This window comes from Artemia sp. Qi Xiang Cuo, chromosome 7 (genome assembly GCF_049724085.1).
Source record: "Artemia sp. Qi Xiang Cuo chromosome 7, ASM4972408v1, whole genome shotgun sequence".
In the NCBI taxonomy this organism is placed as follows: Eukaryota; Metazoa; Arthropoda; class Branchiopoda; order Anostraca; family Artemiidae; genus Artemia; species Artemia sp. Qi Xiang Cuo.
In genome coordinates, this window is record NC_142800.1 from 30,988,679 (window position 1) to 31,001,832 (window position 13,154).

General features: G+C 37.7%; 1 protein-coding gene across 2 annotated transcripts in view; it reads right to left on the minus strand.

Moving 5' to 3' along the window:
• Nucleotides 1–5,463: 5,463 nt before the first annotated feature.
• LOC148950159 (splicing regulator SDE2) overlaps nucleotides 5,464–13,154 on the minus strand; it is a 47,849-nt gene continuing 40,158 nt past the window's right edge. Inside the window, exons 6-7 of one of the 2 annotated variants that reach the window (XM_089091479.1) lie at nucleotides 12,816–13,140; nucleotides 5,464–5,811 (exon numbers count right to left, since the gene is read on the minus strand). In XM_089091479.1, coding sequence (XP_088947605.1) covers nucleotides 5,542–5,811; nucleotides 12,816–13,140 — 595 coding nt within the window. In that variant the 3' untranslated portion in view covers nucleotides 5,464–5,541. Of the gene's footprint in view, nucleotides 5,815–12,815; nucleotides 13,141–13,154 lie in introns of both variants that reach the window. The other variant, XM_089091478.1, reaches the window with a different exon arrangement.

The window sequence follows — 13,154 nt, forward strand, 5'->3', positions numbered from 1 at the left end:
TTGTTCTGGCCTTGGGAAGGCATAGGGGTTTTTGAGTTTTGAGTTTGACTCGGTTATTTATTGTAATTTCTGTTCGTTTTGGGTTTCATTTATTTATTGATACTGATTTGTGGTAGTTTCGAGCTTGGTAGATTATTTGATTTTATTTTTGCTCATTTTTTGTTTAATGGAGTTCTTTACTTTTCTTTGAAAAACTTATTTTGTGGAAAAAAATTTAATTAATATTGTTGAAATGGCGAAGATATTGTCCCAATGTGCCAGATACAAGAAATCATTACCACAATTTGTCATTGTGGATCCCCAGGAAGTTCCCACATGTCCAGACGAAATCAGTGCTTGCATTCGGGTCAAAGTTAATGAAATGTGTCGCCGCGTAGATGTTGGATTAGACTCGATAGCTGGAAAAATCAAGCTAGCTACGGATAAGTTCTCTGATCAACTAAGTAAAGTGTCTGAACAGTGTGTTGCTATCTCCAACACTATGTTCCGAGCCCCTCCCTCTCTTGAACCACAAGTGACACAACAGAAGCCTCTGTACTCAGTGGTAGTCAAAAATAAGCCATCTGATGCCCAAGTGGGTTTGATTCGGACTCTTTTACTCTAAAGCGTAGCAAAAGTGACTTGAAAATCCTTGTCAATTCACGTAATTTAGCAGCACATTTAGCCCAGGCCATGAGCAGTAAGAGAAATGGTACACAAGTTAAACTGACTCAAGTTGTAGGTCTTGTAAAACGGATTCTTACTTCTTTAGATGAAAATAAGTTAAGCCAAGTAGCTGGGTGTGAAGAAACTATCCAGTTCGGAGGATCATGAGCCTTCGAATTATACTACCCGATTCTTACTGATTGGGACAATGTTATTACCAATCCCCTTTAGATCTACCCTGAGCTATTCCGGGTTGAGGAGTTCAGTTTCCTGCCCCTGCGCTGCTTTAAATGTCAAAGTGTTGGTCATATTGCTGCCAACTGCAACCAACAAGAAAAGTGCTAACATTGTGGCGGCACTGATCATATGTCTTATAGAGTTAGCCCGTGTAAAAAGCCTCGAATGTGTTTAAATTGTAGCTCAAAAAAGCACAATTGCTACAATGCCTCATGCCCATTTAATCAAGCACAGCCGTCTATGCCTCCTGTATCATGATGGGTTACAAGGTGTACTGTTGGAATATGAATGTTAAAGTGCTGGAAAAATTGCCATTTCTGGGCGATCTAGCCACAAAATACGACCTTATTTGCCTCCAAGAAAATTTTCTCACAGAAGCCAGTGTCAACTGGCCAAAATCTTCTCCAGATCATCATTATATTATACAGCCAGCATGCAAATCCGGCAACCACGGACGCCCTTCAGGAGGGCTTGCTATAATCTCCAATTCTGGTCCCCTCCCCCTTCCTGTGTCCAGCAAAGTGAACACTTCCAGCTTATTAAGTGTGGTGATTTCATTGTAGCCAATGTTTAATTGCTTACTAATTACAATAATATTGTTTAGGAGCAAAAGTTTGCTATTGCTTGCAAGAGACTCGGAAACTCAATAAAGAAAGTACCAAGTTATGGTTTCCCATTAGGGATTTGGAGGAATTTAACTGTTACATTGAAGACAGAAGCAATTCTCTTGCCCAAGTGCTTCTAAGTTCACTTCCTAATGGATTCAAGCTAGCCACGAAAAACAAGCAATAATCTTTTATAAGTGTCTCTCAGTCTGTGTCTAACATCGATCGCGCTATTAGTTATAATGTTGAAATCTAACTACCGTACAGGCAGGACTTGACGGAATGTACTCAGATCATCTGCCCCTGTTTGTCACTATCCCATGTACTGTGAATTCATACCCGTTAAAACCTGAAGCGGAGCTCGTAAGGGACTGTAAAGAGGTCTCCCGCCCTTTATTCCGACAAAAGTACGACGAAGTCATCGGAAAAATTAAGGTTCCATTTCATCTGCTCCAGTGGAATGCTGACTTACCTCATAGTGAAATAAGACTGCAATTGAACCTATGCTTCGCTGAAATATGCCACGCTTTAAAAATAGCTGAAAGCTCAGCTGTTCCGAGTGTTTAATTGCGCCGTATATCTTGTAAAAGGATGTATATCAGTAAAAGGATGGGCCCAAAAATCCGAATTGGTTAATGTAAAGGCTGCGGCCAAGTTTTGGCTGCAGGTTTGGCATGAATGTGACAGGCCTAAAAGTGGTGCAGTCAATCAAATTCGTATTTTTACTAAGCGTAAATTTGCAAAAGAACTGCACAGACATCGTAGTGTTTTAAAACTTGAAACTGTGTCGAAAATCATGGATAATCCTAATCTGATTTTTGAATCTACGTGCGAAGCCTGCTGAGTACAATAATCCGATTTCCAGTACGATTGGTGAGAAAGAATGGGTTGATTATTTTAGTGCGGAATTTGCAGCCCCAGATGAGTCAAAAAACCAAATTTTTTATGAGTAATTAATTCCCCTCCTTACTAAAGAGTTAAATTATTTTGTTGTGAACAGTAGTCAAATCCGGGAAGTGTGCAAAAAATTAAAGAAAAAATCGTCAAGTGGTGTTGATAAAATATGTGAACATCATCTATTGAATGGTAGTCCCCTTTTATTTATTATTACGCATGGTGTTGTACCAGATTTATTTTGCTTAGGATCCATAACGCCTATATTGAAAAAATGAAAACCCGCAACAGAAACTTCTTCTTATAGACCGATAACTATTTCCTCCGTTTTTTGCAGGCTTTTTGAATTGTTAATAATAGGTGGCATTAGGAAGTGTTGGAAGGTCCCTCCCCACCAGTTTGGTTTCCTGTAAGGAATGGGATGTGCTCACACATTACATGTTGTAGCAACTGTTACGCTAGATACGCACATTTCTAATGAATGGCTGGTTCTTGGTAAATATGATGTACGCCACGCATATTACTCGGGCATACATCCACAGATAATATTAGAACTACGGGAAAATAATGTTCACCAAGCTATTTTTCGATCTCTCTATGATCTATATCGCCAAATAAATTTGTGTCTATGTATTTTTAATACAAAACCCGCGATGAAAATCCCTGTAAAAAAAAGACAGTAAACAGGGTACGATTTCTTCGCCAAAGTTGTGTATTGATAGTATTTCCGAGGCGCAGTCCAAAGTCACTACAAGCTGTATTCTAAGAGGAATAGATGTGACCATAGCTGGTTTTGCGGAAGACATCTTGAATCTTTCTCGGCAAATAACATCCCTAGAAAGTAGTTTTAATATCCTGTCATCTCAGTATCATGATATTGGCCTTAGTTTTAATGAGTCAAAACCGGAAGTAATGTTGTTTAACTGGAATAAGTCTGCTCTACCTCACATTCAACTAGGATCCAAGTCTGTCGAGCCTGTGGAGTCACTAGTATACTTGGACTTCCCATCGGTGACTTACTTTCATCTACCCGTTTGCTAATCATTACACATATAGAGCGTAAAATTAGAACTGCGTATGGGGCCACTATTTCTTCGAATAGAAATCTTAATAGGTTTTCACTGGCTAGAATTTATAATATTGTCGCGGTGCCACATCTATTATTTATAACACCATTTTGGAAACTTCTGGCCAAATAAGATAAATTTAAAATCCATAGAATTTTCTGTAGATATCTGACGTTTCTGCTGCATGTTCCACTGAGAACGAGTAATTCGTACCTGATCCGGCGATACGCAGTAACTGATCCATTTTCTGCAATTAATCAGTTGCTTGACAAGCATTGTGCTAAGTTGGAGGGTAGCAGCCATCTTTGGCTACCTCTACTCTCATCACTTTGATTGATGTGTATGTGTGTTTTCTTTGTCTGTACCATTAAGTGTATGTTTTTTGTTTTGTTTTTTCTTTTCTACTGTTTTTTCCATCAATTTCTGTGCTTATGATGGGCGTACAAATAAATTAAAAACCTTATATGTTAATCATGAGAAACCAGTATAACTTATAACCCTTGCCCTGAGGGCTTAGGGAGGGTTGTTATTCCCAAAGGCATAATTACTGGACCCTTCAACGTTATTGAACAAAATGGTAAAATGGGTTAAAAAGTGCCTTGGTCAGAAAAAAAAGGAAAAAAATAACACATCGTGCCCAAATCGCTCTTAGGCAGCACTATTGCGCTGTCTATAATTTCTGGTCGTTTTGAGCTTTAATTATCACAGGAAATTATTTCTGCAGATTTTGTTTCTGCATTATTATGTTTTTGGACTATTTTGAATAAAATGGCTATCTCACAATTTCGATCAGATGCCTTTGGCGAAAAGAGGGCGTCAGGAGGCTGGGGGGTCTACTTGCCCTCCTATCATTTTTTACTCTTAAAAGGGAACTATAACTTTCAATTTCGAATCAAATGAGCCTCCTCTGCAGTTTATAAGACCACCCCTTCCATAAGAACCTTATATGCCCCCAGGTCATAACACAACCCTTGCCTCCAGGATCTGGGGGGGGGGTGTCACCTCGAAGGCCTTGTTATATTATCTTTGGACTACGTTTTGAACAAAAAGTTTATCTCAAACTTTCTATCAGATTCATTTGGAGAATAGGACGTGGGGGGGGGGGGGCTAGTTACCCTCCAATCACTTTTGACTCTCAAATAGGGCAATAGAACTTCTAATTTTCAATCAAACGAGCCTCCTCCAAAGTTTATACGACCACCTCTTTCATAAAAATCTTGTACGTTAATAATGGGCAACTAGTATAATTTATAGCCCTTGCCCTGAGGACTGTTGGAGGGGGGGGGGGTGTCATCTCCAAAGATTTAGTTACTGTACCTTTTAGCTATCCTCAACAAAATGACTATCTCAAAAATTTGCTTGGATGTGTTTTGGGAAATAATGGGGGGGGGGGCCTGGTTGCCCTCCAATCACCTTTGACTCTTAAAAAGGGCACTATAACTTTCAATCTCAGATCAAATGAGTCCCTTTCGAAGAACGACAACTCCTTCTATACAAAGTGCCTTGGCCAGAAAAAAAAACAACAAGAAAAATTTTATATTATGTCCAAATCGCTCTTTACATAGGCAGCGCTATTGCGCTCTCTATGATTTCCAACATTTCCCGTGAAATATTTTTAGCACAGAAGTAAATGTGCCTTTCATAACTTTGTCGTAAGACAAAATAGAATTATGTTGCAACTAGATTTGGGCAAACAATTCTTGGTTTCTAATATATGGAATACACGAAAATTATAATAAAAAAAATATATCCTAAAAATTATAAATTATAATATAAATTTTGTGTTCCCTCTGTAAGTTGTCAGTATTTTACTTTAATTTGGCATTAAACTGGATGGATGAAAAAGTTATAATCAACAAATGAAATGACATCATTTTTATACAATCCTAAAAAGGGCTTATCCCAGATTTGCCTCTCAATTACTCGGACTATCTATCTTGGCTTTTTCTACAGTTAGCCATGTCTTGATGCCTACTGCAAAATACTTGATTTTCAATTCAAATCAACGGAAATATAATTTTAAGAAAATTATAATAAAAAATTATAATAATACGATCATCTTTTATTTATAATACAAAAGTGAAAACATTTCATTAGTACTTTAAATAACTTTTACCATTTCTCTTCTTTTTCCCATTTCCTCCAACCAATAAAGACGGGGATATTTCATCCAGAGGAACCCCTTTAACTGAGAAAAGTCTTGAAGCTCGTTCACTAAGACTTCCACCACATTTCATACCACGCCTTTGTAGCTCAATTTTCAGGGTTTCAAGACCAAGAGGTTCCAATTCTTCAGCCGAATTATATATTTCTAAGCAGATTTCTACTACTTCTTTCTTAATGTCACTAGTTCGGACTGGATCCTGCTAAAAATAAGATACATATTACATAACGCTGGTGTTTACAATTTTACATAACCAAGATATAATATGAAGTTTTATTTTATCACAAATATGGAAGTACGTCAAAGGCTCCAGTTCACTGAGACCATTCTCACTAAAATCAAGAAACAACAACTCCACTGGTTCGCCCACGTCAAGCAAATGGAGCGGAGCCGCCTCCGGAAAATCGCCCTCGAAGAATCCCTCCATGGCCTTTGTCCACGAGGCGGACCACGAAAATGATGGATGTAGAAATTCCACTTCGACAACGTCAAGGTAGCCCAGTTATCACGTATCGCACCAGACAGAGCAATGTACCGAGCCCTTACGCATGAGCTAGCAAGAGGAGTGGCCGCAAAACGTCCCACGAGGATGGTCGGGAGCTAAGTAAGTAAGTAAGTTTAGGAAAGTAATTCTATAAAAAAAAAACTTCAAGCGTTTAAGATTCTTTGTGAAAGTTTTCAAGCCAAAGAAAAACATAGAAGAGCATCCTCGATTTGTTCAGACAAAATTTTCTTCTTATTCCTTGAATGTTTCAAATATTTAATATTCTAGCGACAGTGCTACTGACCATTTTAAATTTAAATCCCCGCCCTTTGCTCCGAAATATTAATTTCTGCCTCTGGCAGGTTAAAGAATAAGATATGTTCATGTACAACATAAATAATTTTTTGGCCATTCGTTTTTATTTAACAAAGACGTTATTCATTTTTAGCCTTTTAATTTTGCCTTTGACGGAACATTTTCCAAGGAAGTTTTCAGACATGGTCCCCATTTTTATCCGTCTAGATTACAAACACACAACGTCTTGTAAGGGGTTCCCATTTCAAACTTTCAAAGTATTAAATAAAATAAAGCTGAGTTTCAGCTTTATCCAATAATTGCATTAAATTTTGAAATTTGCTCATAATTTTTTTTTCTGGCTGAAAAATACTAGCTGAAATGTGACTTCTTGTCACATTTCTTTAAGAAAGATTGCTAAAACACGAGGGAAGTTGAATTTTAATGAGAAGTATATGTGAAAAACAATAAAAAACAAATGAATAACAAAATTAAATTAGAAGCGAAAATGACAGAAGCAGATATTTCGGCAAGGACATCCGCCAAGCCGTCTTCAGTACTAAAAAAAAGGAAAAAAAAACTAACCTTTTGAAGCAAAATCGAACAGAGCTGAACAAACACTGCATAAAAAAAGGCCAGAATAAATGTAAGACAATTCAGCAATTACTTTGGGCAAGAATTCTCTGCTCAGCAATTGAGTTAGCTTGCCTACTGACCCAATTTTATTTATAAGTGCGGTCAGAAGATATTAATTTAAACAGAGGAAAAATGTTATTTAGATCTTTTAATGTTAACTTATTGTACATTGAGTTTCTAGGAATATCTCCAGCTCCTCTATGTGAAGCAAGGTCTCAATTTATGTATTTTTCAATTTCAATTGTCTCCAAAAAAGACTGTTGTAAGCCACTTGCTATAGATGCTAAAGTTGCCTCACTGAAAATAACTAGATGATCTGAATTTTCAAAGATGTGGAGGGCCAAAGCAGGATCAAAATCGTCTTTTTTTTTCACATCTCTGAGAAATCTTGTGTTCATGCAGTCGTTAGCCCAGCTTCTGACAGGTCCTGTCAATGTAAAACTTCCCACATTAACACGAAACTGTAAACACCATTATTCAATTAACGCCACAACAACCCTTGCTCTGGGCTCTGGGGGGGGGGGGGTATGTCAACCCCAGAGGAATTATTATATGATATTTGAACTGTTTTGAACAAAATGGCTATCTCAAAATTTCGATCGGATGCATTTGGGGAAAACGGGGCGTGGGGAGCTAGTTGCCCTCTGATCACTTTTGACTCTTAAAGAGCGAACTGGAAATTTCAGTTTCCAATCAAATGGGCCTCCTCCAAAGTTTATACGACCACTCTTTCCAAAAAACCTTACATGACCCAGGGGCATAACTACCCTAGTACCCGGGTTAGGGGAGAAGGGTTGTGTCAACTATAAAAGAATTGTCATATGATCTTTGGATTATTTTGAACAACATGGCTATCCCAAATTTTTATCGGATGCATTTGGGTCAAAGAGGGCGTGAGTGGGAGCTAGTTTCCCTCCGATCACTTTGAATCGATCACTTGAACAAGGGCACTAGAACCTCTGATTTCCAATGGAATGAGCCCCTCTGAAGTTTACATGACCAATTTTTCCACCTGGGTATCACTGTGAGTGCGAGTATGAGTGAGTGAGAATGACTGAGTGAGTATGAGAGTGTGTGAGTCCTCCTGTGAGTTTGAAAAATTATATGACCACCCCTTCCATAAAAACCTTATATACCTCCGGGGCATAACTTACAACACTTGCCCCGAGTTCTCGTGGGTTGTATCGACCCCGAAGCAGTTTTTATTTGATCTTTGTACTATTTTGAACAAAAAGACTATATCAAAATTTCGATCAGATAGAGTTGGGGAAAAGAGGGCGTGGGGGCTAGTTGCCCTCCGATCACTTTTGACTCTTAAAAGGGAACTAGAACTTCCAAATTTCAATCAAATAAGCCTCCTCCGAAGTTTATACAACCACCTCTTCCATTAAAACCTTATATGCCCCCGAGGCGTAATTTAAAACCCTAGCTCCCTTGTGTCAACCGCGATGGCATGGTTTTATGATCTTTGGACTATTTTGAACAAGATAGTTATTTCATAATTTTGATGTAAAGAGAGATGTAAAGAGATATTTATTTAAAAAAGATCACTATTACAAGCCCACAAAGGGCCGAATTCGGACTTTGGAGTCGACAATATAAATGGTTGCACTAAAACTGGCAAAAATGCAAAGAACAACAACGAAATAGAAAAATCATAATGAACAATCATTTAAAAGTCAATAATTAAAACTGTAAAAAGTCAATTAAAAAATTAAAAAGATAAAAACTGGTCAAACCAAACGTAAACAAATACAAATCAGAAAAAGAATTAGAAAGGGCATAAAAAAGGGGGGAATAAGCAAAAATACACAAAAACAAGAGCGAGACATAAATACATTTAAATTAAAAGGGATACTAAGAAAGTGTCAACAATACAACTACAGTAAGTGAATAAAAGACTTAAAAACAGTAAAAACAGGTCAAGAAAGGGGGGGGGGGCAAACAAATACAAAAAATAAATAAATAAACCCCCGTAAAAAGAACGAAAAATAAAATATAAAAAATTACAAGGAGAACTGAAAAAAGAGGGGGGGAGGCAAGCAAATGAGTGCAAGAACCTGGGCAGTATCATCATCTAATAAACAAAAGAGGGGAAAAAAAGAAACTATTGAGACATTTTATTCATTTTTTCTGTAATGAAGGGGACAAAAGTTCTTTCGTATCTGGAAGTAACGCAGCGAATGGGGGACAAAGCAGGGATGGGCTCAGAAACAGCTCGAGGCGGCCGTAATCTGGATAGGGAGTGACGTTTGGGGAAAATACTTGCCGTCTGAGGGTTTGTTATGGCATTTTTGGCAAAACGGAGGCACAACGAAACCCTCCTTTGCTCCAGGGTTTTCAGACTAGCTTTTTTTTAGGAGCAGAGAGTATGGCACCTTGCCTTCTTTGAAAATTATTTGCAAGGCCCTTTTTTGAATTGATTCGATTTTTTTCCGATTTTTCGCGAGAGATACCAGGGTGCCAAACTGGACAAGCATATTCTAGATGCGGGCGGACAAAAGACGTGTAAATTTTTAAGGAGTGGGAAGGGGGGACGCTAAATTTATTTAGGAGCTTAAGGAGGGTGATAGACGCACTATCTCTATGGATGATGCCTTTAACTAGGATATCCCGCTTTAAATTGGAAGAAATTGTGACGCCAAGTAGTTTAAATGAGGACACAGAAATATCAGGAGAGATAGGATTAAGAAAATAGGGCGAGGATTTGAGGAAGCAAATCGACATTATCATGGACTTAAGAGGGGTATAGTGTCATGTCTATGTCTAAGGCCTCATCTCTAATTTTATTTAGGATATTCATAGGGTCACTTATTAAATTTCTGAAGCAACCCTAAAAAAACCTTAGGTCAACGATAAAATTACATCGGTAAGGAAATCACATTTCGAGGCTGTTGATAAAGACTGAAAAAAGGAGGGGACCTAGGAGAGTACCTTGGGGTACGCCATTGTGGACAGGGAGAGGATTTGAATAATGATTTTGGTATTTGACAATTTGCAATCTATTTGTTAAGAAGGAGGCAACTAATTTCACCAATAACAAATCAATATTGAACTCGTTGACAAGTTTACCAATTAAAATATTGTGCTTAACAAGGTCGAAAGCTTTCTGAAGGTCGATGGAAATTAAATTTAGCCAGGAATTAGGCTTTTCAAGGATTTTCCCGATGTGATCAATAAGAGAAACGAGGTAATGGGAAGTAGAGGTGGATTTTAGGTTCCCGAATTGCTTCAAGTCAGTAATAGGTAGGATTTATTCCTTTAGCCAATCTGCAAGTAATCCTTCATAAAGTTTCGAGAAAATAGGAGTAAGAGTAATAGGACGAACGCTTTCAAAACCAAGCTTTCCGTTTTTCTTTTTCAAAGGGGTTATGAAACCCTCTTTCCAAATTGTTGGAATTTGCCCAGACTCAGTAATCTTGTTAAACAGGAAAGACAAGGGCTTAGACAAAAATCGCCGAAGGCACTAAAAAGAGGAAAGGTGATATCCAAAGGACAAATACTTGTCTTTCTTAGTTTTTGAATTATCGGATTCATTTGGGGTAAAGAGGGCGTGGGGGAACTAGTTGCGCTTCCTTCACTTTGAATCTTAAGAAAGGTACCTGAACTTCTGATTTCCAATCGAGTGAGCCTTTTCCGAAGCTTATACGGCCACTTTTTCCCACCTGGGTGTGAGTAGGTGTGAGTATGAGTGGATGAGTGAGCAAGTGAGTGAATAAGTGAGTGGGAGTGAGTTTGTGAGCCCCCCCCCCCCCTGTGAGCGTGAAAGTTTATAAGACCATCACTTTCAAAAATACTCAAATAATTGCCTTTTTTTTTAAGATAAATGTGAGTACGAACACAAACAAAACAATAATAAAAAAAAACTTATAAAAGGAAAACCAATACAAGATTTTCAAGAATTAAATCCTTGACCCTAAGGACTTTTAACTTGAAAATTCTAGACCGATCACAAAATGTTCTGGTATATCAAAACTGAAAACGTCTAGTTCGATTTTTGATTTCTCTCGATTGCTCTTCTACTTCCGCAAAGCTTCCCTTTCCCAAGTAGTTTCTACTGTTTCTGCTGCTTTTTCTAATATTAATCATTTGCTACTGTAGATAAATGTGACTATCTCTCCTATAGTTGTGCTACTGTTATTCCAATCTGGTGTAAGAATTTCACTTTCCCCTTATAGATTCTATTTAGTAGAATGGTACTTCGATTATTGACACCCTTTCGTTTGTATCAGTGCGCTGTTGCCGATACTTGTAAAACGGCCCAGTTTGATAATGGGGATATTGCTGCAAACCGAGGTAGGTATAATAGACGTGCTCTGGCCAAATTACACTCTATCTTTAGTGAACACTCTGTTCTATATGTTTTAGGTTTCTACCCAATTCTTAAGATTGGTAGTTAGAATTCGGACAAACTGTTTTGAGTTATGTAAATTCCGTCTCTATCTTCCTGTAAACAAAAACCGGTTTCTAGTGAATAATTTGAGTGTTTCGGATATTGTATCAGAGATGGATATAGAGTATAGGAATCTCTAGGGTAGCCTATGGCTTATGCGCATTTGTCCTCTTGCTATCCTCTTATCCAACGTCTCCGTTGATTTCGTCCTTACATATTTTTCTCTTATATTGTTTATTGTTGCTCAACCTTTATAGATATTTACAACCTCAACCTTTATACACATTTTTCTCTGATATTTCTCGTTTTTCTTCTTGTATTTTTTTATGATGAAAAGGCAGTTTTGTCTTGTTCATCATTTAAATTAGTGTCATTTTATCATTTTATATTTTATTTTATATTGTTTATTGTTGCTCAACCTTTATAGATCTTTTGTATAAAATAAGTAAATGACACAGAGCTGTCAGAGCTAGTGAAAAGTCGCTATTCACAATTTTTTCATATTAATTTTATTCTATTTTTGTAATCAGTTTTAGTTATATCTAAATCCTTAGTCCGTGAGGGCAGGGGGTCGAACCCTGATTATCACTAGTTATTTGGTGAGGAGCAAGTCAACGGTATGACTCTGTAAGCTCAGTCAGAATCGACCCAGCTCAAAAAGGATGCCTAAAAAAAGCTGGGGGAAAAACACGTGGAGCGCCGGATGACTTGTCACCAGCCACGCATTGATCTCCCAGCCAAAGGCAGAGAATCAGGAGGTCGGTACCTGCACTACGTAAACCATTAATCAGACTCTTCAACTGAACATGATAGACCATGAAATATTCACATTCTTGTTCCAACAAGTCCGTTCTAATAGCGGGGAATCGAACTGTATCTATTTCTTGATACTTAAATTTCTATTTTAGATGTGTTTTACTACAGATGTGTGCCTACATTTTATTTTATAGTGTAATAGTAAAGAAAAAGAATAGACACGAAAGAGAGCTAGCCAATAATTATAGCTAAAAGTTCAGTTCGCAATTAATGCCAACTAAACTTGTTTGGATAGCTTTTCTTCCTTGTTTAGATAGTCTTGTTCGAACAAATTTCCTGACCCGAATATTGTCAAATAAACGTTTCGGCAAAGAACATTAAGCGAAAATCAAGCTCTGCTATATTCTTTTGTTTCTTATAAAACATAACGCTTCTAAAACGAAATCAGCTGCCTTTTTTCGGATTATACTGTTTTGACTGGGGGGTATGTCTTCAAAGAATATGAATTTTTACAGGTCTCATTCTGGCTACTCACTTATCTATACACGACGGTGACGTCCAATTCGAGTATCAGGTGTAAGGGGAATTAATTGAAATTGAAAGTTAAGTGTAAAGGGAGTTAATTGAAAAATAAACACACCTCTTCAGATGTTTCTGTGGTCGGCAGGGCAATTTCACCATCGACTTCAAGTTTCACATCTTCAGAGCCAACGACAGAAAACACAGGCTTTTTATTACATTCAGCTTGGACGGGTTCGTTCTCTTCAACTTTAACCTGCATCATAGCCACCTCTGTCTTCACAGAAATTCCTGGTTCAATATTTTCCTCTACGTGATGGGGAGTAACTGGTTCAATTGATGTGGAACTTGACTCAGATATTAGAAAAGGTTCAGCTTCTATGCTAGCTTCCCCAGCTTCAGCCTCGGAGTCAATGGAAGAATCAGAATCGTCGTCCACACCAGTCCTTTAAAATCAAAA